Here is a 23,713-nt window from a genome sequence, read left to right as displayed (position 1 = left end):
GCTCACATCTCTAATCTAAGTCACAACAGTTTATTTACTACAATTATAAATATAATGATACTGTTTGTGATGTTTTGATAAATATTCACTGTTGTTTATTGTGAGGTTGCTGTATCTTTTCCAGTATCTCTCTGTCTATCTGGTAACTTAACTTTCTTTTATTTTTTTAATGTACAAAATAAAATCAAATTCATCCCCAAAGACTTGCAGTTTGTTTAGATGATAAATGTTTCACATTGTTTAGATGTCTAACAAACAATTTAAAATTCAGAAATGTGCAGCACAACCTGAAACTGACTGTTGTCCATCTCTTCAGGGGCTCCTTTCTCTTTAAACTACAAATGACTGTAATTTAAACAACAAACTAACACGCTCTGTTATAAAACACAATGTTTTATGACAGAGATATTAAAAACACTCGATACAAATGTCCTGTGCAGAGATAATACATCACCAGGGTGAATACTTCAAGAACGCTGCTTTGGCATCGGTTCTTTTGGCGCTGCCTTCACAGCAACAGTGAGTTGTGTGTGTGTGTGTGTGTGTGTGTGTGTGTGTGTGTGTGTGTGTGTGTGTGTGTATGTGTGTGCGTGCGTGCTTGCGTGTGTGTGTGTGTGTGTGTGTGTGTGTGCACGTTCGGGTGCATAAGAGGACTCGTGTGGTTTAGAAATTGAATAACTAGAGCAAGACAGAATATTATGGTCATTTTGTCTTACTGGGTTGAAAAAAAAAAGACTGATCCTTATTTGGTATTTTTAAACTGAAATCACCCTCTTAAAGGAACAGTTCGGATTATTTGAAGTGTAGTACAGTAGATGGACAGCCTTCTTTGATGGAAAACTTTCTGTTATATAAGACAAACATCACTCTCTCCACACCAACCAAACTCCACTGGCAAAAATAGTAATTTTACCTCACAGAACACAGGAGTTGCTGTGTTGTGTTCTGCAAAATAAAATCACTGATTTTGCCAGTGGAGTCTGGTGGCTTTGGAGAGAGAGCGATATTTGGCTTAAACAACGTCAGTTTCCCACATTGCTTAACTTCCAACACCTGTACTGAATCTCCAAACTGGGGGCGTCGACCGCCATCTGCTGCAGGTAAAACACTGACTACGCATAAGTACCTTAATAAGCAACTGCTCCTTTAAAACTTTAACTCCTTCACTTGTTCACAATGACTGAACACATTTGTTCTGTTGAATACAAAGTTATATTTTTGGGCTCATAAAATCCAGAATGTTCTGTACAGTCCAGTCAGGAGAGCCATCAGCAGGACGCTGCTCTGGTTTTATTTCACTGCTTTATAAGGAAATGCTGCTGACACACACTTCTTAATTTACTGTTAAATGAAATGTCTGCCCAGCTGTGTGTGTGTGTGTGTGTGTGTGTGTGTGTGTGTGTGTGTGTGTGTGTGTGTGTGTGTATGGAAAAAGTGACTGTGTAATCTCATCTTTGTCCGAATAATCTGTCTTGGAGCGTCATCTTCATCCAGACTGAAAACAGAACGATACGATTACGCCTCACTTTCACGGTCCAGTAAATAAAAATGACAGTTTTAGGACTTTATGCCTGCTGTCCTGGAGAAATATCACCCAGAACTCGCAAATCACACCAGAAAACGGGCTGCGTCTACTGTTACGTCCTTATTTTAACCCTCTGACTGAAGAGTCTACTTCAGATCCTCACGTCAGGAATTTAAAAGTGAAACAACGCACACGAAGAACAAAAAACCTTCAGATTCTCACACCGCACAAGTGTTTAAAAAAGCTGAAACGTAAGGAGGGACAGTTAAATAAACATTTCTACAACATCAATATAAACGACTATACTACAGAGTGAATGGGATGATTTCTTTTAAGGTAATCTGGAGAATTTATTTACCTCCAGCAGAATATCTGTTCTGTTGTTTCTGCAATTAAATCATCTCAACCTACAAGTGATGGGCCTTTTCCACTGGCACTTTTGGCTGCGCAGAGTAAAAGTGAATAAGAAAACCCACGAGCCCTCGTCACATTTTCCACATGTCTAAGATTTGTGAGCACAAACCGAGAGATGTTTGCTTCTTAGATTTTAAAGGTCTGATGGCATAAAACTTTCCAGTGTTTGAAAATAAAAAGGAAAAGTTCATGGAAAAGTTTTTAAAAAATGAGTTTGAGTAGCATTTTTCTTATTTTATAATCTTTAGGGTCCACAGATCCATCTTGTGATCACTTGGGATGTCCAGAAAAAAATAAAAAATCTTAAGTACAACCAGGCTGGAGGAGTTTGTGGTGACTCAAAGCTGCGAACGTCAACACTTAAATCACAGAGTCACCGCTGTGGAATAAACATTTCAGTCTAATATCTTTTAATGTATAGGTGAGACTAAACAAATGAACGGACCACAGTCGTGCTGTGCAGCGGTGGTGAAGAGGAGCTCAGAGCGAGCAGGTTTACAAGAAGAAAAGGTTTATGATTACCACTTTAGAGAGGAACCATAAACTAAAAGGGTGATTTAGTTAGAAGGAGCGCATGTAGCTTCGTTAGATCCGTCATGATACCTGAGTCAAATGACTATAAATATTTCTGTCTCGTCCAATCTGCGCTCTTAGTTCTAGTGTTTCTGAAGATAAGAGCAGATTTCCCAGAAAAGTTCTCATCCACTTTCCTGAACAGATGGTGGAAGAACATTTTCCATCTTTCTTTTGTGAAAAGACTGAAAAACTTTTAGTGGTGCAAAAACAAACCAGCCATTCTGGTGCTGATTTAAAGCCCCGGCTGAGAGCATGGTCAAATGAGACTTAAATAGGTGGTTTAATAATAATAATTTTTGTACGGCTGGTTGTTTGGACAGGACAAGATTAAAGGCGAACTTAACTTACACCAAGACAAAAGAATACTGTACTGAAATACACATTAACCTCAATGTTTTGCAAGAGAAGTTAAGGCCTCAACATGTTTTTTACGCCTCTGCTCTGTTATGTTCTTATGCAGCGACTAGATGCCAAAAAATCTGTATCATTAAATCCTGAACATGCAGAGAAAACTGCAATACTGAAAATACTAACAAGCAGTGCAGAGAACTGTTCCACAAGCTGGTCTTCAAAGGTTTTTAAAAGGATTTATTATGATTTATTATATCATTTATACTGAAGTACATCTTCTTTAACTTATAAGTGGATCAGAGGAGAAACATGACAACATAAAGACAAAACAAGAGATCAAAATGTTGTTTTGTTTTGGGGATAAAGTCGAACTCGGGGTCAAGAGATACTCAAGACAACAACCCTGAGGGAAATCCTTCAGCGATGTTCCCAAACACGCAAGAGATCATCCGCCGCTTTAATGAGACATAAACACACTCAACCAGCGAAAGACAGGGAGACAAAGAGAGACGAGACACTGAGTGCAGGAACAGAAACCAAACTGAAAGATGAAAGAGGAGGATAAAACAGCGAGCTCCCTCTCTCTCTGTGTGACAGGAGACAGACCCACCTTCAAATATGTCCACCATGTTGAAGAAGGCCAGCGACAGGGAGGACTTCCCGCTGCCCGTGCGACCGCAGATTCCCACCTAAGAGACAGCGGAGACACAGTCAATAAGCTTCGCTGTGACACTGCTGCGAGACATCAGACACCTGCGTGAGAACAGAGTGGCGGGGACGTGCCGAGCGTGGACAGAGTTTGGTCACCAAGTGTCAGTTCACAGTTTACTGGAGGCACACGGCTGCGACTTCAAAGGAAAAGTCCACAGTCTTCTTATTAGCCTCCGACGTTTCAGACCGTAGCTGTTAGTTTAAACATTCAGGCGTTTCCCGACCAGAGGAACTTTTTTCGTAGTTCTAAGAACAGCTGAAGAACCTTTGGGCTCTCTGCAGTTAGTTTGGACTCTTTGGCGACACCATCAAACTGACGCTGACTCACATGAAAGTTTAAATAACAGGCAGAGTGCTGAATTCTGCTGACTCCTCGTCTTTGAAGAAAACTTTCTGACTCTCTGTGCGACGTGCAGCAGTAACAGGTCACAGTATTCAGTCCCTCCAGGAAGCTGCGATGTTGCGACTGCAACAATTCACGCAAATTCAACCAAACCCCGTGAATTCTGTGTGAGCTTGCAGCTTTGTCCAAACTTTGCAACTCTTCTGCAAAACTGGCATCAAACATGTTCGTCTTAATGAACGCAGCCAATGTTTTGTTTAATTATTCACTAGTTTTTTGCATTTATATTTTATTATTTTGTCACAGGCCCTGAAAAGAACAGAAGATTTGTCGCTGTTACTGACATCAACACTGACATGTGATTTGTTCTCCCTGGAACGAGTTCCCTTTGATTGATAAAAAATCGCAACTTTCTTTTGCAGTTTTCACTTGCTGCTGCAATTTCACTGAAAAAAAAAGCATAAAAGCATTGCAACATGCATCACAATTTTTTTTTAGAAAAGCTGCCGTGAAATCAGGCATTTCAGGCTGCAACAGATCCTTCTTTCTCTGCATTACAGTGAGAATTACCTGACATTTATAGCAGCTTCACTACATGGATTAATGCAAAACTGCTGGTTAAACTTCAGGTTACATAAACATCACTTGATGATGTTTGACTGCATTACTTTCTTATTTTATAACTTATCAAATCACCCTAACTTGTTCTTTACCCAAACAGCAACATTTGAACTGGTCACCATAAAATCATTCACTGATAGTAATAGATTAATAGTCTAATAGAGTAATATCCTCCACTACATTAAGAAATAAGAGATCAAAAGATATTTGAAGAAAAGATAAACAGTGAATATGACAGATGCTTGGTTCTCTCTTGGCCTTTTCGAGCTGTTATGTAACTCTTACACACAATGATCGCCTCAGACGTGCCTCGCTCTCTTCGCGGCTTCGTGTTAATTACCTTCTGGCCTGGTTCGATGTACGCGTTGACGTGTTTGAGCACCGGTTTGAGCATGGGATCGTAGCGCACACACAGGTCCTGGATCTTTATCTCACCGTTCTGGGGCCAGTTCTCGGGTACCTGAGAGGTGTCTGCGGGGAGAGAAACACTCAAGTCAGAGCCCAGTCCTCTCCGATTTTAACTCTCGCTTGACCAGACGACACCCGAACGCACCGTCTGTAGTTTGAGACCAACAAGAAACAGACGAGGAGCTGCAGGCCAGTTGTCTATGTTACAGTCCTGGCTGGTGTAAACAGAAACACACACACCATATGGAACACGTCATAACACTGCAGATAAACTGCGGGACAGTTTTCCTATTAAAGTGCTGCTGAGATTCTCCGCTGACATCACAACCATACAGAGTTTTATTAGTTTAAACTTATTATGATATGTATACCACTCCTGCTTCTCTGTCTCTGTCTTTAATCCACAGGAGAGACCACTGTATCTGTTTCTAAGCCCATGCATGCATCACTCTATTTGCACGACTCTGCATACCAATCATGCAGTATTAGTAATTATTTTCAGGTGTAATGTTATTCCACACTGTGCAATATTTCACTCAGGTGAATTCTTAATTTTTAATTCCAATCTGCATCTTCTATCAGACCTCCCACGCCCGGAAAAACATTTTGAAACCTCAGTGCCCCCAGTTTGTGACGCAGGCTTTGTCTTAAAAGTAATAAAACTAAATATAAACTGAAGTGAAGTTCCCTGCAGAGCCACAGGGGAAAATTTACAACCGCTTTCGAGGCTGATGAGTCGATCTGCCATGAAGAAACACACTGACGAGATAAGAGACTCAAAGTTAGTTTGTTCCTCCCTAACTTTGGACAGTCTTCTACTTTTATCAGTTTGCTGGAAGCTTCCATGATGTCAGAGAGGAGGAATCTTTCTGTTTTCTGTCAGTCAGAGGTTTTGGGATTGTTTTATGGTTTCGTGGCTCATTTACTGTAAAAGTCCATGAGAAGAAGAGGCAATGAGATAAATGACCTTAAATGAGACGCAGACATGGAAACCCCATTTTCTTCTCTGATATTTTAACGGAATCCGGAAAAATAGCATTTTCTTTGGTTCTTCTTTTCACCTCCTTTGATATTTCCAGCCATCCTTCAACCTCAGGAATTGTTTTTGTTATGTTTCCAGAAATAGCTGCTCTGTCTCGGTCCTTCAGGCGGATCACTGAAGGGTTTTTTTTCCTTTTTTGTTCAGGATTTGAAAAGATTTGGTTTGGTTCGATTCGATTTGGCTCGGTTAGATATTAGCTATCTCACCCTGATTAAATAAAAGTTCTGTGTTCTGATATCTGTCCTGCCAGGAACAAATTCCAGCAGCATTTGTATTTCACCATGGCAACAGCACATCCCATAAAGCCAAAACACAGCTTCTGGACTCTTGAGCAAAAGATAAAACTGCGCGCACACACACACACACGCACACACACACACACGCACACACACACACTGCTCAGTTAGATCAGGTCATTCTGTTCCATCCAATAAATCAGGACTCATCCACACATCATTATCTCTTTTCTGTTCGGGAAAACAAAATCATTCCGAGGTCAGAGGTGTCTGTAATTCTTGAAATATTAATCAACTGGAAAACAAGCGAACACGAAGTTGTTTCAGTTTTTCCCAGTGACGTCCTAACCTGCTCCGTGCACCACTGACGCTCGCCCCGGTTCTATTTTAGCAGAGTTTTGAACGCTTGCTTTGCTTCTGACCCGTTTTCTCTGGTGAGAATCGACGACTCTGACGTCCTCGATGTTTCTGTTTCCCCTCCGGTTATGGTCCTTAGCATATCTTCAAAGGTTTGGGAGGAAATCAGGGAGGAATATTTGTTTTCTAGTTTAAGACAGAGATGTCAGATAACTAGGAATAAATAAAGAAACAATTGGAAATAATAATAATTGTTCATTTTGACCCTGTAGTTGCTCAGAATGGCTACATCAAACACATTTTATGTGTGTTTCTGCATTTTTATTGTGGATTTTTTTTTAGCATTAGCTTTGGATAATACCTAATACTTATTTAGGTATGCTTGTGCAACATATGAAGAAAAATTTAATATATTTGTTTGGGTGGGTGAATTGAACCTGAGGGTCTCTGTTTTTGTTTTGTTTTTGTATTCTGTATATTGGTAAAATCCTAAATAAAATATATATATTAAGAAAAAAGAAATGTGGTTCAGATGTGGTTCTCCTCTTGGACTCATCAGGGTCTGTATGATGATGTCAAAACACAGTGAGATGTTGTAGTGTTGATCAACTGAACTACAAGAACTCAGTTACCCATCGATCCCTCGTAGTTCTCTGACTCTGTGCCGAGGAAGCTGTTGACCTTCTTCACAGCCGCCATCTGGACCTCCAGGTCTGCCAGGTTCCTCACAACCCAGTTCAGGTAGTTGGTGACCTGCAGGACACAAGGCAGCTCGATCATGTGACTACTGTACAGCCAATCACGCTTTAGCAGCACTTTGAGAACCGCTGCTTTAGTAGATAAGCAGACCGACTGATTGAAAAGAGAGTGCAATGGTGTGATAGAACGTTACACATGAGAACCGCAAAACAAAGAGAAAACTCACGGTGAGGGCGTACGTGAGCCCGAGGCCCACCAGACCCGAAGAATGCAGACCGTATCGTAAACTCCATATGGAGGCTCCTGCTGCTGTCAGAACTATCACCGCTCCGAGGTAATCCTGCACAGAGAAGAAGAAGAGAAGAAGAAATGTTCACTCGCAAAAACAAAGAGCATTTCGTTTATTATTTTTTTTAGCCACTGCTGCTGTTGTCGCCATGTTTTTGTCCATCTAAACTAAAACATGTAGTAACTTACTAACCAGGTTTCCGTCCAAATGCATCGCAAATTTTACTGAACTTACAGCAAGTCGACAAAAGAAGACGAGAGCATAAATCAAAAAAACTTTGTTATAACGGCAATAACATCAGGTAGTCATGACAGACCCCAGTGCACACTAGTCTTAACATGTACGAACATTACCCGTCTATTCTTCAAGTTATTATTCATTTAACTGAATAGTTAGAGAGAATATAATGATTCCTCACCGTTCGGACCTCCAGCCAGCGGTTTGCAGCAGACAGAAACAAGTAGGCTGTGTTGTTGGTGTCCGTCAGCTCCAGCATTCGCTGTTTGAAACGAGCCTCGTGTCTGAAACAAACACACACAGCAAAACATCGAAGCGAAATTGAAGAATAAAGGTAAGACAAAATATTTAAGTTGTCTAAATCAGATCTTAAAGTGCTAATAAATCTAGCTCACGTTAGATTAAAAAGCCGAGCAAAACAATTAGTTGCTGAATCTCTTCATTAAAATACGATGTTGGTGTTTGGCTGTTCTTTCTCCTGTTGCTATGGCACCTGAGAAAACGGTCCACAGAAGACAGAAATATCAATAAACAAAATTTCAAATAAAAGAATAAAATAGTCCTCCTGATATTCAATCTTTATCTAATCTGAAGGTTTTATAATCATCTGTGTTCAGGAGTAAATCACTGCCATCGAAAACCAGACTTGGTTTGGAGGGAGACCAGAGGATAATGATAATGGGAACTATCCAATGAGTGCCAAGAATCTGTCGCAACACCAGATTCACTGTTTCTGTGTGTGTGTGTGTGTGTGTGTGTGTGTGTGTGTGTGTGTGTGTCAGTGTTTGTATATTTGTGTGTGTGTGTGAGGAAGAGGAAGTCCTCGGGGAGGACAGGAGAAAAAAGCGTGAGAGCTGTTTAATGTTGGATTAAACCGACGATGGGAAAAAGAGAGTGAAGACAGAAATACAAGACGAAACTCCTGCTGATAAAACTACAACTCAAGTTTCTGTCACTGCGTCTTTGAGGAAAACCACAGCTGCTAACACTAGTTTGAAAAGTGGACCAGTAGCCTGGCATCGGCAAAACAACTCACAAGTGTAAATTAATCCGGATCTTCTCTGTTCATTCTACATTTATGAGTGGTGTTACTGTCGGATGCAAACCAAAATGCCTCTGGTTGCAACAGGAGAGATCTACAACCAATCAGAGCGATGAAACGTAGGGACGTAGCATCACACTTTTCAGCTGTCCACCCACGATAGCTTAGATTAAACACCGGTGGGCCTTTTCTACCAGTGATTTTGGCCGCGTCGAACCAAACCGCACCGTGCCGAACTGCATTTCCATGATCACTCTCTCTGCTCTGAGGATTCTCCCATTTTTTCCCCTGTGAAAAAGATATTCAGGGAGTTTTTACTGTCTCTTTTGAGGGTTTACATGACAGGGGGTGTTGCATACTGTAAAGACTGTAAGCCCCTTGAGGCACATTGTGATTTTGGCCTATATAAATAAAATCTGACATGACTTGACTTATAGTTACATTGTGGGGACTCAATGTAGAGAGCAGAGGAAGCTGTGATGAGGTTATTTTAGGGTTAAGACTTTGTTTACAGTAAGAATTAAGCTTTGATTGAATTTGGGGTAAGGGTTGAGGTTAGGCATGCAGAGGTCACTCTTGTGGCGGGAGAAGCCTCCAGGGACTGAATGAAACAACTTGTCAAGTTATTTCCAGTGTAGTTACAAATGTAAGGTGGAAGAAAAGAGACAGAGAGCATTTAAAAAATCGCTTTTTGTCAAATGTGAGTAGATTTTCCACTTGGCGAATAAATCCCAGAAGGCTGTTGGCCACACTGGCTAGTAAATGTTTGCACAAGGGGCGAGGACTCTATGGTGCATTCAGTTGCACCCCATAAACTCTAAATCTACATTGCTTTGTACAGCAGAATACATGGGCTCTGACAGGGATGTCGTGGTGCATTCAATTGCACCTCGTAAACTCAGAAATCTATGAAAGGTGTTTAAAACAGGAAAGTTTCTATTTTTATTTATAATTTTTCTTCACTGAAATACATCGGCCTATCTAACTTTGGGATAGTTCTTAATCTTTTATACTTATAGTTAATATATCAATGAGTGTGTGTGTGTGTGTGTGTGTGTGTGTGTGTGTGTGTGTGTTTGTGTGTGTGTGTTGTACCTGAATGCTCTAATAGTGGTGAGACCTTCAGCGGTCTCAGAGAAGTGACAGAGCAGAGGAAGCTGTGTGGAGTCATCAAGGTCCTGAAGGTCCCTGAGAGACAGAAAATATTCACAGTATGTGGTTTACAGCAGTTTCTTATGAATAAATGTGTATTTTGAAGTTATTCCAGTGTGGATCTACATGCATTATACGCCCAGTGATATTATAATTGTCTGATGTGCGAGATTTAATGTGTGCATAAATCCAGAACTTGATGTTTCCTGTTTCCTGATGCCGTTCAATCAAACTAAATTCCCAGATAAGTCTGACCACAAAAACATAATAAATAATAATGCACTCTGTCTACAACAAATCTACACACTGTGGACTCACTTGGAGGCCACCCGGAAGTACTTCTGGATGAAGTAGAAAGCCACCGCCAGGGGGACTAAGGCGACGATAAAAGCCGGAGTGATGGAAGAAATGACCCCGATGGCTGACAAGCAGAGCAACGTGGATCTCGTCAAGGACTCCAGCGTTGGAGGAATATGCTGAGAGAGGAAGAGACAAAGAAGTCAGAGTTTAGATTGCAGATAAAAGTATTAAAATGCTACAACGCCGCTGCAAATATTTGATGTCATGCTAATGATCCCGAGATTATGAACTTACCTGGTCTATGATGTTGGTATCAGCTGAGAATCTGTTGAGGATCTGACCCAGAGGAGTGATGTCAAAGAACCTGAGGAGGGAAGAAACAAACATATCAAATAATACCTAAAACATTTTAGATGTTTGTTCCTGCTCTGACATTTGAACAAAGGTCATCTGACGTTTCCTCCCCACCAGAAAGAAAAGGGGAGACAGACAGAGAAACCACACCGTTGTTGTACAATCAAAAAGTACAATCATAAGATACAGAGACAAACGATGAGCACAGCAGAGAGAGTCTTCTTACGTCCAGCGCAGACACCTGACTTGTCCCAGTTGTTACCTGATGGGGGCGTGGATGATCTTGTTGAGCAGGTTGTGGTGCAGGTTTGTGGCTGCAGAGAGACCCAGAAACTCCACAGTCAGAGAGGTGATGAGACACAACGTGATTCCAGCTGCACACAGGATGATAAACACCGGCAGATAGTAGGAGTCCTGCTGTGGGTCACAGACACACACACACACACACACACACACACACACACACAAAAACAAGCATGTGAAACCTGCTGTGGAGGTGGCAGGCAGTGGGAGAGACGGGTGGCTTTAGCGGCTTAAATAGACCGCCAGAATGGAAGGGTGCGTTTGGTTTGTACTACAGAGTGTGAGGCGCGTCACGTGTGATTGCGGTGCAGCTCGCGGTGACTTCCTGAACGAGCTCGCAGGCCTCGCTACGTTTTATGACTGTTTTCATTACATCACATAAAACTATCATATGTGGTTGGTTTTGACATTGGCTGTTTTGGGAATATTAAAAGTGCATCATGAATATTTTCCTTGGACTCGTCATAAAGATGTCATTAAGTTTTATTACACTGTCAAATGCTTTTATAACATGAATAATTCAGCTCGACCTCAAGCTGAAAGATCTCCTGCAAAAAATGTTGTTAAATGTTCAAAGTTAAGGTGATTTACAGAGTTTCCTAATGGACAGACTGCTGGTTTACTTGTTTCTAAAGTAGGCTATCTGCGATGTGCTGCTAACTGTTGCTGGTGTTAGCTAGTTTGCTCAGCTAGCCAGCTGACTCAGCCGCCGGGCCGCCACGAGTCAATCCCAGCGAGAAAATCACCTCGGTACCGTATTCCCCGGTGAAGCTGGCCACCATTTCAACAAAGCTGTGAATTTCTAATCATAAAGACTGAAAATACCTCAGAAAAAACCCTTGTGAGAAATCTTTTACCACATCCTCCGCAGCAGTAGCAGCGGCGGGCGCTGTGGCGTTGACGCTGTAGGACAGACTGGTTCCATTGGACACGTCCGTTCCTCTTCCTGCGGTCTGGTTGATTTTGGAGGACGTCCAGATGGCCAACCAGTAGTCGATGGCAACAATGACAGAGTGCTTGAGAAGTTTAGAGGAGACCATGAGGAAGACCATGAAGAAGCCACCAGAGGACAGGTAACACCAGCACACCTGAGGATTAAATCAGAAAAAATCACAATCAAAATTCATATTTCACAAACCATCTATGATGCTGGTAATAATTTGAATTAGAGGTGAACATTCATATCACCGATGCAAACTGAAACGTCTACCCATATCATCATCTGTGAGATATGCCTTTATTTTGAAAGTCTTTCTGTTCAAATGCACCTCCTTCCTAAAAAATTCAATCAAGGGAAGCAGCCAAGAAAAAGACAAGAATATTTAGTCCGTAAATCAGCAGGTGAGAAAATATATGGGAACAAAACTGTTAGGGGATAAAATACTAAAGAAAGATCACCTGTCAATCATCTACCGTGATACCATGTAGCGGCACGTCCATCAAGCGTCCGAGGCCGAGACGCGCCGGGACACGAGTGGATATAATGTCACACTGTGATAAAACTTGTGATTGACACCCCTACTATTTTTGGAGAACAGCTCTATAGAAAATCTTGTGTGCAGCTGCATCGATGGATTTACCCTCCATGGGATCTTTGATCTTCTGTTAGTGGTTGTGGACATGTTGTCATCATCTTCCTCCTCCTCTTCTTCCTCTGATAGGATGAAAATCACGTTTTACATTCGATTCAATCAAATAAAAAACTACAAAACAAGCTGAAACACCGATGCTGTTGAAGGAGCGTGAACCACCAGAGAGTTTTTATGAAGAAGAAAGCCAAAAAAAGTTATATTTAAGTCATGAAATCAGCCTCGAGGAATGTCTTTAAAAAAAAAACAGTGAGTCCATTACCTTCGTCCTCGTCGTCTATCTGGTTCTTGGCCTCTCGGGAGTAAAAAGCTCTCCTCAGTGTTTTCCTCTCTAGTGTGGTTTGACTGTCCTGCTGTGTGTCCTGCAAATAGAGACACAGTGATTACTGAAGAGATGTCACATTAGACAAAATAACATTTTGAAGAGTTAAAAATTAAAATACGAAATGTAACCAACAGAGAGACTAATCTTTTCTATAAAGATGCAAAAGGAAAAATTTAAGGGAATGTGGTCAGAATGGGTTTGATTTCATTGGGAGACGTGACGTAACTGATGTTCAACAATAGATTTTGATAAGGCTTAATGCAATTACTTAAGTCATGTCTGTATTACTGTATTTATGTAACTGTGATTCATGAACTCAAATGTCTTGCAAACCTGGACTGTGAATGACCTCCCTGGTAAAAAATAAAATTAGTGTCACTCTACCTTCTCCAGCTCCTGGTCCTGTCTGTTCATCAGCGTCTTCCAGTGATCGTAAAGCTCGATGTCGTGGGTCTGAATGTCCTTCAGGGTCCCCTCTCTCAGCACAGACCCGTCCTTCATGGCGATGATCTGGACAAAACGGACAAAAAACCAAAAATGATTCTGATTCTGTAGAAGCTCCACGGAACAGTACTGTCATTTATTTTGCGTGTTGTGATATACATAAGTTCAGGCTTCGTACCCAGTCTGCGTGTATGAGGTACTGCAGTTTGTGTGTGACCAGGACGACCGTCCGCTTATCGTCCTGCAGGAACTTGAGGATTCCTTCCTGCATCAGGTGATCACTGAGGTGGATGTCCAGCGCTGAGAAGGGATCGTCCTGTGAGACAAATGAGGTTCAAAGAACATTAGGCACGGACTGTTCGACTCAGCTGGACTGCCTGTGGTTTACTGACTGTTTGGATCCACATTTGTTGTTAACTCAGCAACAGCTACACAAAGAACAAACTGCAAACTGCTCTACAGATTTTTTGGGGGAAGTCTGGAACATTTAGGGACTAATTTGTCACAGAAATCAGTCTCTGCCTGTTCGGCCTCTCTTACTGTCACAGGTTTATTACTGGGATCATTTCCTCTTCTTATTCGATCTTTCTTGTGAACACATATATCTGTCCATTAAAGTTTATCTTCCTGGGCGGGTCGGTACAACAGAGTGTTCGCTATAGAGTGCTAATGGAGTTCTGGCTCTCATTAATTTATGTATTTCATAATGAGCGTCCATGATGACGCATATTTCAATCCAGAGATCAGATATGAGAAGCCCAAGCAGCTGCACTTTTCACAGTGAAATAACGTTAATTAAATAAAGAAAAACAGTCCCTCCTCATTTCACGTTACCACGTTTTACCACTGCAGACGTGACAGAGTGTTAAAAGTGTGATGCGTGTGTGAAAGAATGACACCGAAAGCTTTTTAATGGGGAACGTCTGCTCGATAACCGAGTGAAACCTGCGGTGGCAACAGGAAATTATGCAACCACTCAGAAAGATAAACACATGACAGCATGACGGAGAGAGAGGTGAGGAAGAACCGGACTCCTCCTCCTCCTCCTCCTCCTCCTCCTCCTCCTCCCAGAGGTCATGTGTTGTATAATACAATCAATCAATCATAAAGAAATGTAAGGTTAGGATAAACTAATCAGTCAGTGAAGAAATGGGGGCACTTTCTGTTGGACATCGATGTAATTCAGCTATAGACAGTAAAACTGGAGTATTACAGAAAGTATTCGACGTTAAAATGTTTTTAGAAGAAGTTAATGGCTGATAGAAATTAGCCTCAATATAAACACCTTAATCATTATATAATAATGAGTCTTTCTGATGTGTTATTGAAGATGCATTAGAGAAACAGCCACTGATATCTCCAGTCTTTCGTGCGGCCTTGTGAGCTCACCAGGAAGACGATGTTGGTGTTCTGGTAAAGCGCTCTGGCCACACAGATTCTCTGTCTCTGACCTCCACTCAGGTTGATGCCCTGAATCACAGCAGCACATGGTGAGAAAAGACATCAATGCAGCATCAAAAATAAAACCTCTGATGGATCGTAAATGTCCTGTATTTGCAGAATATTCAGGGTTTACTTGAAAGCAAATTAAAGGTGCGATATGTAAGAATTGGCCACCTGTCGAGGTCATACTGCAAAACAAATAGGAGGCAGCGCATCACCACGGTAGCTAACCGCTGCTAACTGTACCAAATGAGCCCTACAACCGCAGCTGGATGTGCGGGCAGCAGAACTGGGATCAGCAGCCTCCCAGTGAACACTGCAAGACCAGGACCAAACACAAGCTCCGAGATCTCAGTGCTGTTGGTCAGAGGACAGACTGGACTGTGACTTTCTGTCGCCTCTTGAGGTACAAAGTGGTCTTACGTGACACAACAGGCTGAAGCTAGCTGGTTAGCATGCTAACTTCAGTAGAGATCTCTGCAACACAACACATAGATGTCTTTTACACAACATCAAAACTGTCATTTCTACACATTTGGTTTTTAATTAAACTTAATTTTTCGAATGTTTTGAAATAATTTTCTTACACATTGCACCTTTAAAAGACTCATCCTAACCATGGAAGTAGTGGCAAATTATAATAAATATCTCTAAAATAATAAATGACACATTTGTGTACCCGCTCTCCAATCTCAGTCTGATCTCCAAAAGGCAGCAGGTCGATGTCTGGCTGCAGAGAGCAGGCGTCAATCACTGCCTTGTACCTGAAACATACAACATAAATATAACATAAATACAACATAAATACAACATAAAAATCCTATTAGAAAAGAAATAAAGAGAACAGCCGTCCAGAAACGGCTGTAAATGTTTTTACCTCTGTTTACTGAAAGGGCTGCCAAAGGTGATGTTTTCCTCCACTGTAGCGTTGAGCAGCCAGGACTTCTGGGTAGCGTAGGCCACAGAGTATCTGTTCTTGCTGGGTGCATCATGGGAAACGGAGGCAAAACGGACAGGTGAGAACTACAAGTCCTGTGTTTATAAAGCTTTAAAGAACAGGAGCACTGATCTGCTGTCAGTGGTCAGTTTCACCTGCGATTTTTATTTTCTACTGTCAAATTACAACACAAGATGGCATCAGTATTTTCCTTCTTTTTGGTGAATAACTGAGCCACAATTTAACTTTTTTTGTGCACAATACAGCCTTTATATAAACAGATAATCAGCAGGATCTATTTTTGATAAGATCTACTTGATGAAGCTTTAAATTGGATAACAAGACTATAATGAGATATCAAGATTCAGCACGCTGGAGATGCAAAAAAACGACTGTCGCTAGGAAACAACTGATGTGACTTTTTGCTGAAAATGAAGCCCAAAACTGTTAAGATGTCAAGTTCATATCAGATCAGTGCTCCTGTTCTCACCAGCTTTATAAATGTAACATCATAAACATAAATAAAAGAGGACGAGGGGGAGGATTATGTTTCAAACTCCACCGCAACATGAAAAAATATTATATCAGACATAAGAGAGAAATATGGATGGTGGGTCGGGTTAATGATGAAGCTGCAAATCATCAACAACGGCAGCAACAACAACAACAATAAAAATCAACAGTAACTCCAGCTACAGCAACACAAATATAAATAAAAACATCAACAAGTACACGACACATGTAGCACTTTGCTGGGAGTCTGATCTGAGTTTGAGATATTCTGCTCCAATCACATCAAGAAAATAGTTTTGTAGTGACAGTTTTTGGTATTTTGTCTCTGAAATACTGCAGATTGCAGATGACAAAGTACTGATCCTCCTACTATAACAAACACAGAAGTATGTAATATAAATGTGTATAGCAGACAATATGACATATAAACTCTTTTTTACAGCCTCATTATCTCAAATATAGCACAGTGAGGACAGATTTAGACATTGCTAAAAAGACATTTTCTGAGTATGATACATGTTCTTAAATCGACATGCCTGCATGTATCATGTGTGTAAATATTTGGTCCTCCAGCCCAAATTTATCCAAATCTTAAAGAATGAAACGGCTGTCTGGTTTATGATAATGACTCCCAGCATTAAAAGCACAAACCACACCAGGACCAAATGGCACCAAACCACTTATCAACTCAATGGGAGAGGAGCAACTCGACGAGGAGAAGATAGTACACTCTGAAGGCTGATGCAGTTGTTCCTGAACACACACATAAGAACGTAAAGCTGCTGCAGACGAAGGATTACAGACGCAGAACTTTGAATGACAGCTGTCCTGTTTACGTGATAAAGGCACTGCAGCATTAACTGCTACGACAGCAGAGCGTCTAAAATATGAGTTTAACTTTGCAGCTTTAATGTGTTAATGTGACGTAAAAGATTCATAAATAAATAGCTCAATTATACACCAAGACCCCGAGGAACACCACAGAAAAAGTCATGCTGCAATTTGGTTTAAAAAACTTTTGGAGATTTCTGTAAGAACTGCATTTTTTTTTTTTTTTTTTGGGTGATTGGATTCGTTCAGGACTTCAGTTTGTGACGTTAAAGTTTCATAAGGCTGTGATTATCCTAGAGGTCACTATAGGTCATTTCAGACCCAATTTATGCATTTCAGTACTGTTTAGAGACTCTGGGTATATTTGCAGGAATATTTCAAAGAAAAGTACTTAAATGCAATGAAAAAACAGCAAGGATTTTACCCCAAAATGGCATAAACATAACAGGATTATGCATAGCATGGTTGGTACCGCTCCTTAGGTCATTTAGTTTCATATGATACCAGTATTTTTACACTAACTTTACCCGCTACAGCCTCTATGAGAAGTAATATCAGCTGAGGACAAGCTGTAGTTTGTGTGGTAGAAATAAAGTTTAATATATTACTTATAAATGTATTTTACAGAGAGAGATTATTATAAAGCAAAAGGCTAAAAACATTATTTACTGTAAAAAAGGAAGTCTTAAACCTTAACTGAAGTATAATAATGCAGCACACTACACTGACAATGACAACTATATCAACGAATACTAATTAATAAACTAATAAAAACGATTGCAGCCTTTATGTTTGTGTTCATGAACAGCCGCCTGAGTTCTGTGGAAAACAACAGTACTTTCTTCTTAAAGATGCAGAACAAAGAGATAGAAAATGGAGTTAAATTAGATGAAATGAGGGGTCAGAGGGTCACTTCACATCTGAAACGGGGAGCAGGAGACGGGAAGAAGAACGTATACCTCCTGATGTCTTCTTCAGACTCCTCTGTCTCTGACCAACTGTCAAAGTCACGTCAGTCTGTTAGAATGAACCTACCGCAATCAAACGTCTGTACATTTGTGTTTGTGAGTGGAAATGTGTGATGAAAGACAAGGAAGCAAACGGAGAAAGACAAGAGAGAGAGAGAGAGACAGCAAGGAGAGACAAAGTTCTCTCCTGTTGAAGGAGGTGAGGACACATGGAAAGACAAACCAGAGGGAGGAAGAACGACAGAGAAACGGACAGAAAAAACGGACGAGACGGACGTGTTTTCATGCCAAACCCTGATAATGAAGACATGATGTTCGCCTGCTGGCCGTTAATTGAATTAACCTTCCCACCCAGAAAAGAAGAGCCATGTAAGTGATGCGGTCATTGTCTGTCTGTGATAATTAGGTTTTGTGGCTTCTTCGAGACAATGTCTCATATTTTATGAGCATGAGGGTGTGAGTGAGATAACTACGTCCAGGGTTAAAAGATTATGGAAATTCAGTAGGACTTTACAGAACGACAGACTACAGTTGTTTTTCGTGAAATGAACTTCACCTGTAGATCACAGCTGACATAACAAACGTATTCGGTGTGCAGCTCTGATGGTCTCTGGCAAATAAACTCGTCTTTCAGTGACCAGAAAAATATCAACCCTGCCTTTACAAAAGAAGCGTGAGCCGTCTTTTCAAATAATGCCTTCAGAGTGCATGGATTTGGTCAAAAATGTCCAGACACTGGTTGAAAAGTGACAATACCTTGTTAAAAGTAGGTCCGAGCTACACTTTGAAATACCGGTGAGACAGCACTTAAAATCTCAGTATCTGCAGAGGACCTGCCCTCCTCCTGTATTTTCTTGCTGTGCTGTGTTCAGCGTGCTTCTGGGTGTCAACCTTTGGGCTTTGGGGATGCAGCCCCCAGCCAATAACAGGTCCCAGATTATAAGCATGCTCCCTGTAAGATGCATCTTCATTTTTCTGGTCACTGTAGACACATGGTATTTTTTGTCTGACTTGTCTGTCCAACGTATCCTTAAAGATCTGCAGCTACTGAACCACATATATTGCACTGTGGAGGTCTGCGTTTTCATCACTTACCGGCTACATCTACCACCAGGTCAATGTGTCAGAACTTCTGGGCATTCCTGACTATTAAAACGTCTGGAGGACTATTAAACCCTCAACAGTTTCCGCTCTGGGCTATCATGCTGCATTTCACTGAAGAAAATACAGGTGGTCTTAGTCTGATATAAATCACTGTAAATTAGACTAAATGGATGTTAAAGTAAACGTGGGTGTTTATGGTGTGTGTAAATGATTATGTTCCAGAAAGAAGAGACCAGAGAGAAAGTACCTGATGATCCCCTCGTGGGCCATCTCACAATCAGGAGGCCTGATATGGCAAGAAGGCAGGAGGTAAAGAGAAAGAAACCACACACACAGACTCACACACACATCCGTGTATACATGCAATCACATGAACAGAGACGCTGATGTGCAAACAAACGGTACGCACACACCACCACAGGGGTCAGTGTGCAGCCCTGGAGGCTACAGATTCTCTCATGATACAGATGTGCATCTATAACCTACAGGTATTAGTCTATTGCTCTTTTATTTTTAAGCGTGGAATGTAAACTGCACACAAAGCAGATATGACTAATAGAAATTCGGACTTGCTGTAAGAAAAAAAATGCATCAGAAGATGGAATTCCAGGAGGAAAACTTTCTGAGATCCAGTTATGTCCTAAATAAAAACGTTTTTTAGTTTTATCAGTGCATATAAAGTTTCTTGCACTGTATTCAGCTGAAAACGATTTGCAAATCATTTCACTCAGTTTTTATTTTCGTTTTTGGTCTTTAGTTTTGATAGTTCTCCAGTTAAGCCAATCAGTCTGTCTCATTTTTGTTATTATTTCTGTCCATTACAAAATGAATTTGATGGTGGAGCTGTATTTGCCCACTTAGTTTCAAAAGCCAGAAATTAGTAGATATATTACTGTGTGCTGATTTAAAGGGATTTTAGACGCCTCATTGCTTTCAGATTATCTTTGTGGGAATATTATCATATGTTTTCATTATTCCTAAGCCAATATATTGATTTAATGACTAATAAACTGTTACTGTGTGGCTGTAAGTAATCTGACAGTTAATTTGTTGCAATGGAAACAAACACATTATGATACTGACAATGACGCTAATATAAGTCACTTCACAATAAAAGCCTCTTTAGCATAATTCAATTATACTGAACAGCAGCTACATTCACCTGAGATCACATTCCTTTAAAATGTCATGAAATATAACCACGGATGAGTTTTCCATCAGTCGTTTCATAAATGAAAATCTTTTCAGTGAGGAAGCCAATAACATTAAATAATCCAGACAGCCATTTAATTTTATTACAACCACGAGAGCAGAAAATTAAATCATACTGGAAACTGATCTTGGACACTTGATCTAATGGACAAATAATTTGTTCCTGTCAGTTTCTCTCAAACCACAACTCTTTCACTCTGTGCACAAACTAGATCATATTCATTTTGATCCAAGTAACGTCGTATTAGATATACAGTTATTATAACTAAGCTTTGATGTTTATCTAATGATTACTTCAAAATATAAAAGATGTAATCGGATGTGTGATGAATGTAATGAAGTGTATCCCTGTAAACACAAAAATAAAGATGGTGTGAAATTAAATTAAGTTGTTTGTATATTGTATTCCATCATATTCTATTCTTATTTACAACTTTGTTTAAAGAATTAAACATAAAAAGATCATTTTATTTTGTAGTGACCTGTAGAAAAGTTGGTGTTAATGTTTGAAAAGAACAGAAGTGAACAGAAAGATATGAAAAGTGGAAACACAAACAGCTCGATGGGCCGCTGAACAGGAGGAGAGATGAGTTTATGTTTATGATTTTAATGCAAGGCCTTGGCCAACGTTAGACTACAGAGTAATGGACATTAATTAATCTGATGCGTTGTAAAAAGGCTGCAGACGTGAATGTCTGCACTAAACTATGTTGAACAGGACAAGATGGGCTCAGAGAAACGCTGAACGTAAGGGTCGACTGTTTTTTAGAAACGTTAGAGACTACAGAGCAGAAACTACATGAAGAGGCTGCATCAGAGTCAAAGCAGCACATTTTTAAATCAATTTATTTTATCAGCAATCATATGGAGCCAAAAACCAGTCGATCCATAGTTAAAAGTGTCGGCAAATCCTCGCTTGTTTTGACTTTGGGTTGTGACTGGAAATGGAAAGTTTTATCCACAACTGGTTTGTGTCCTGATGCACCGAAGAGAATTCTCGCATACAACATTAGATTCTGTTCTGTAAAGTACTGCTGTGCAGAAACGTCTTACTTGCTCCAGTAGACTCTTCCGTCGATGGTCTGCATCTCGCCAAGCATCGCCAGCAGCAGGGAGGATTTCCCACAACCCACCTGGCCGACGACCATCGTCAGCTGACCTGAACAGAGTCGAGGAAGTTTGAGAAAGTTTGAGAAAGTTTTTGTCATCGTTGTCCTGAAATATAATGAACAAGACGAGATTTGAATTTATTGTATTTCATTGAATTTCATATATTTTTACTCCTAACCAGTTAACCAGTTGAGTAATTTTTTGAAGGGAAAAAAAGCTTCTTAAATGTGAATATTTTGTGGTAACCTGAATATCTTTGACCAAAAACTTGTGAGCAAAACAAAATATTTGAGGACGTAAATTTAGGTTTTGGGAAACACTATTTGCCATTTTTTTTTGCCATTTTTTTTTACATTTTAAACGAACAACCATTAATCAATTAATCAAGAAAATATTCGACAAACTAGTTTCAGGTGACAGAAAAGTCCTTTTTCCACTTCACACACACACCAGCTAAGCTCTGACACACACACAGACAAATCCTTGAAATTCTACCCCTCCAATGACTTCATTCATTCCTCATTTTCCTAAATTTAATCATCAACACTGCCTCTAAAGTCAACCCTAAACCTGAGCCTCCTCTCGAGACGTGCGGACCAGTCAAAATGTCCTCGCTATGCAAGATTCACACACACTACAGTAACTATATATAACATTACACCAGCACTTGGCAGAATAACAAATCCAGTTTGTTCTAGTAGTAACATAACTGGAATAGCAGGAAAGTCACTTCCCAGGGGGAGAAGGAAGTGTGTGTGTGTGTGTGTGTGTGTGTGTGTGTGTGTGTGTGTGTGTGTGTGTGTGTCCTCCTCAACATGACCTGGTCTCTTGACACTTGATATTTCGGTGACATCGCTGCAGCACTGAGCATGAAGTTCACCTTCTAACCCACTGAGAGAGTAAAAAACTGAATTTCTAACATCTACAGTGGCTTATAACCTTTAAAACTCGTTTTCAAAACTTAAATAAAATGCTCTAATTCAACTACTGGTATACAGAGAGGAATTATTCGCACATCACGTATCAGAAACAGTATATAAATATGCTATTTACCACAGCTGGAAGGTGCTGGAAAAGAGCTTGAATTTGACTTTGGAAAAGGAGGATGAATTGTGATTTTAGTCGACACGTGCAAATCTGATTTTGACGACCTCAGAGCAGACAAAGTCTTGGAGACCTCCTCTGATTTCTGGCGGCCCCATAAGGGGCACCTGGACCCCAGGTTAGGAACCGATGGCTTAGTCGACCAACAGAAAAATAATCACCAACTATTTCTGATAATCGATTGATCATTGGGGTCATTTTCATGCAAACATGGTGGAAAATTCTGTTTCAGGCTCTCAAATGCTTTATATAACATTAGGTTGAATATATTTGGGTTTTGGACTGACAAAAGAAGACATTTAAAGACATCAGCTTGGACGTTTAGAAATTGGGAGGGGCATTTTTCACTATTCACTGATGATTACTTGAATAATATAGAGAATAATCGGCAGATTTGTCAAATGAAACACTTGTTGAACATTCTCCAAAATATTTTCTAGACTGCATTTTGGCATCATTTGCATTTACTTTACTTATTTGCATTCTCTGAATTTCTCTGCAATCGTACTGGATAAGGTGGAATTCTGATGTATTTCTGAACCTCAGCTTGGCTTTGAGTGATTTATTAGGTGATTTCAGGTTAGTCCTACCTGTAGGGATGCGGATGTTGATGTCTGACAGAGTGGACAGGTTGCTTCCCCAGGTGAAGAATCCATTGGACACCTGAACAAAAACGGAAGAAAGGATGAAGAGGAATGCTCCACAGGATAAAACACAGGAAAAATAAAATTAAAAGTATTTATTTAGTCTTTGCAATAGACGTCTCACAGAAAATGTCCATTGTGCAACACATGACTACGTGCTGTTTTCTTGTTATGATGAGACCCACCAGAGTAAAGCACATGACCCATGTGAAGTCCTGACCCGGCCCAGAGTTTAAGAAACACGAACTTTGGGTTCACTGGTGTGAAAGCTGTTGATGACTGTATTACACAATGAAGGGCGCATGCTGTGCTCATGGTATGTGGGACTGGTGACAAAAATCCTGTGACGCACTTCTCAGGTTCTGGAGAGTTCATCTGAATGCAGGCTGACAAATAACACGCCATTACACAAGAGGGCAGGTGCAGTCATTTAACTTTTTGTTTTTGTGAGGAGAGGCTGTCTGAGGAGCTCAGCCAAAGCCCTGAACCCTGCGAGGAAAATACCCCAAAGAATAGGCATAAAAACACC

At 40.5% G+C, this 23,713-nt stretch overlaps 1 protein-coding gene across 2 annotated transcripts in view; it reads right to left on the bottom strand.

The window, feature by feature from the left end:
* The window catches only part of abcc9 (ATP-binding cassette, sub-family C (CFTR/MRP), member 9), a 49,465-nt gene that overhangs the window by 5,785 nt on the left and 19,967 nt on the right, over positions 1-23,713 (bottom strand). The window contains exons 16-36 of one of the 2 annotated variants that reach the window (XM_084710553.1): positions 23,131-23,203; positions 21,380-21,485; positions 19,362-19,400; positions 18,002-18,040; positions 15,639-15,740; positions 15,441-15,525; positions 14,708-14,788; positions 13,497-13,634; positions 13,259-13,384; positions 12,812-12,911; positions 12,541-12,614; positions 11,821-12,048; positions 10,920-11,071; positions 10,598-10,667; positions 10,322-10,479; positions 9,947-10,039; positions 7,991-8,093; positions 7,510-7,623; positions 7,217-7,337; positions 4,882-5,012; positions 3,477-3,555 (exon numbers count right to left, since the gene is read on the bottom strand). In XM_084710553.1, coding sequence (XP_084566679.1) covers positions 3,477-3,555; positions 4,882-5,012; positions 7,217-7,337; positions 7,510-7,623; positions 7,991-8,093; positions 9,947-10,039; positions 10,322-10,479; positions 10,598-10,667; positions 10,920-11,071; positions 11,821-12,048; positions 12,541-12,614; positions 12,812-12,911; positions 13,259-13,384; positions 13,497-13,634; positions 14,708-14,788; positions 15,441-15,525; positions 15,639-15,740; positions 18,002-18,040; positions 19,362-19,400; positions 21,380-21,485; positions 23,131-23,203 — 2,212 coding nt within the window. Of the gene's footprint in view, positions 1-3,476; positions 3,556-4,881; positions 5,013-7,216; positions 7,338-7,509; positions 7,624-7,990; positions 8,094-9,946; positions 10,040-10,321; positions 10,480-10,597; positions 10,668-10,919; positions 11,075-11,820; positions 12,049-12,540; positions 12,615-12,811; positions 12,912-13,258; positions 13,385-13,496; positions 13,635-14,707; positions 14,789-15,440; positions 15,526-15,638; positions 15,741-18,001; positions 18,041-19,361; positions 19,401-21,379; positions 21,486-23,130; positions 23,204-23,713 lie in introns of both variants that reach the window. The other variant, XM_084710554.1, reaches the window with a different exon arrangement.

The sequence above is a fragment of the Lutjanus erythropterus genome, chromosome 22 (genome assembly GCF_056507025.1).
Source record: "Lutjanus erythropterus isolate fLutEry1 chromosome 22, fLutEry1.hap2, whole genome shotgun sequence".
In the NCBI taxonomy this organism is placed as follows: domain Eukaryota; kingdom Metazoa; phylum Chordata; class Actinopteri; order Lutjaniformes; family Lutjanidae; genus Lutjanus; species Lutjanus erythropterus.
The sequence above is the reverse complement of the archived record's forward strand: the minus strand, read 5'-3'. Positions and strand labels throughout refer to the sequence as shown.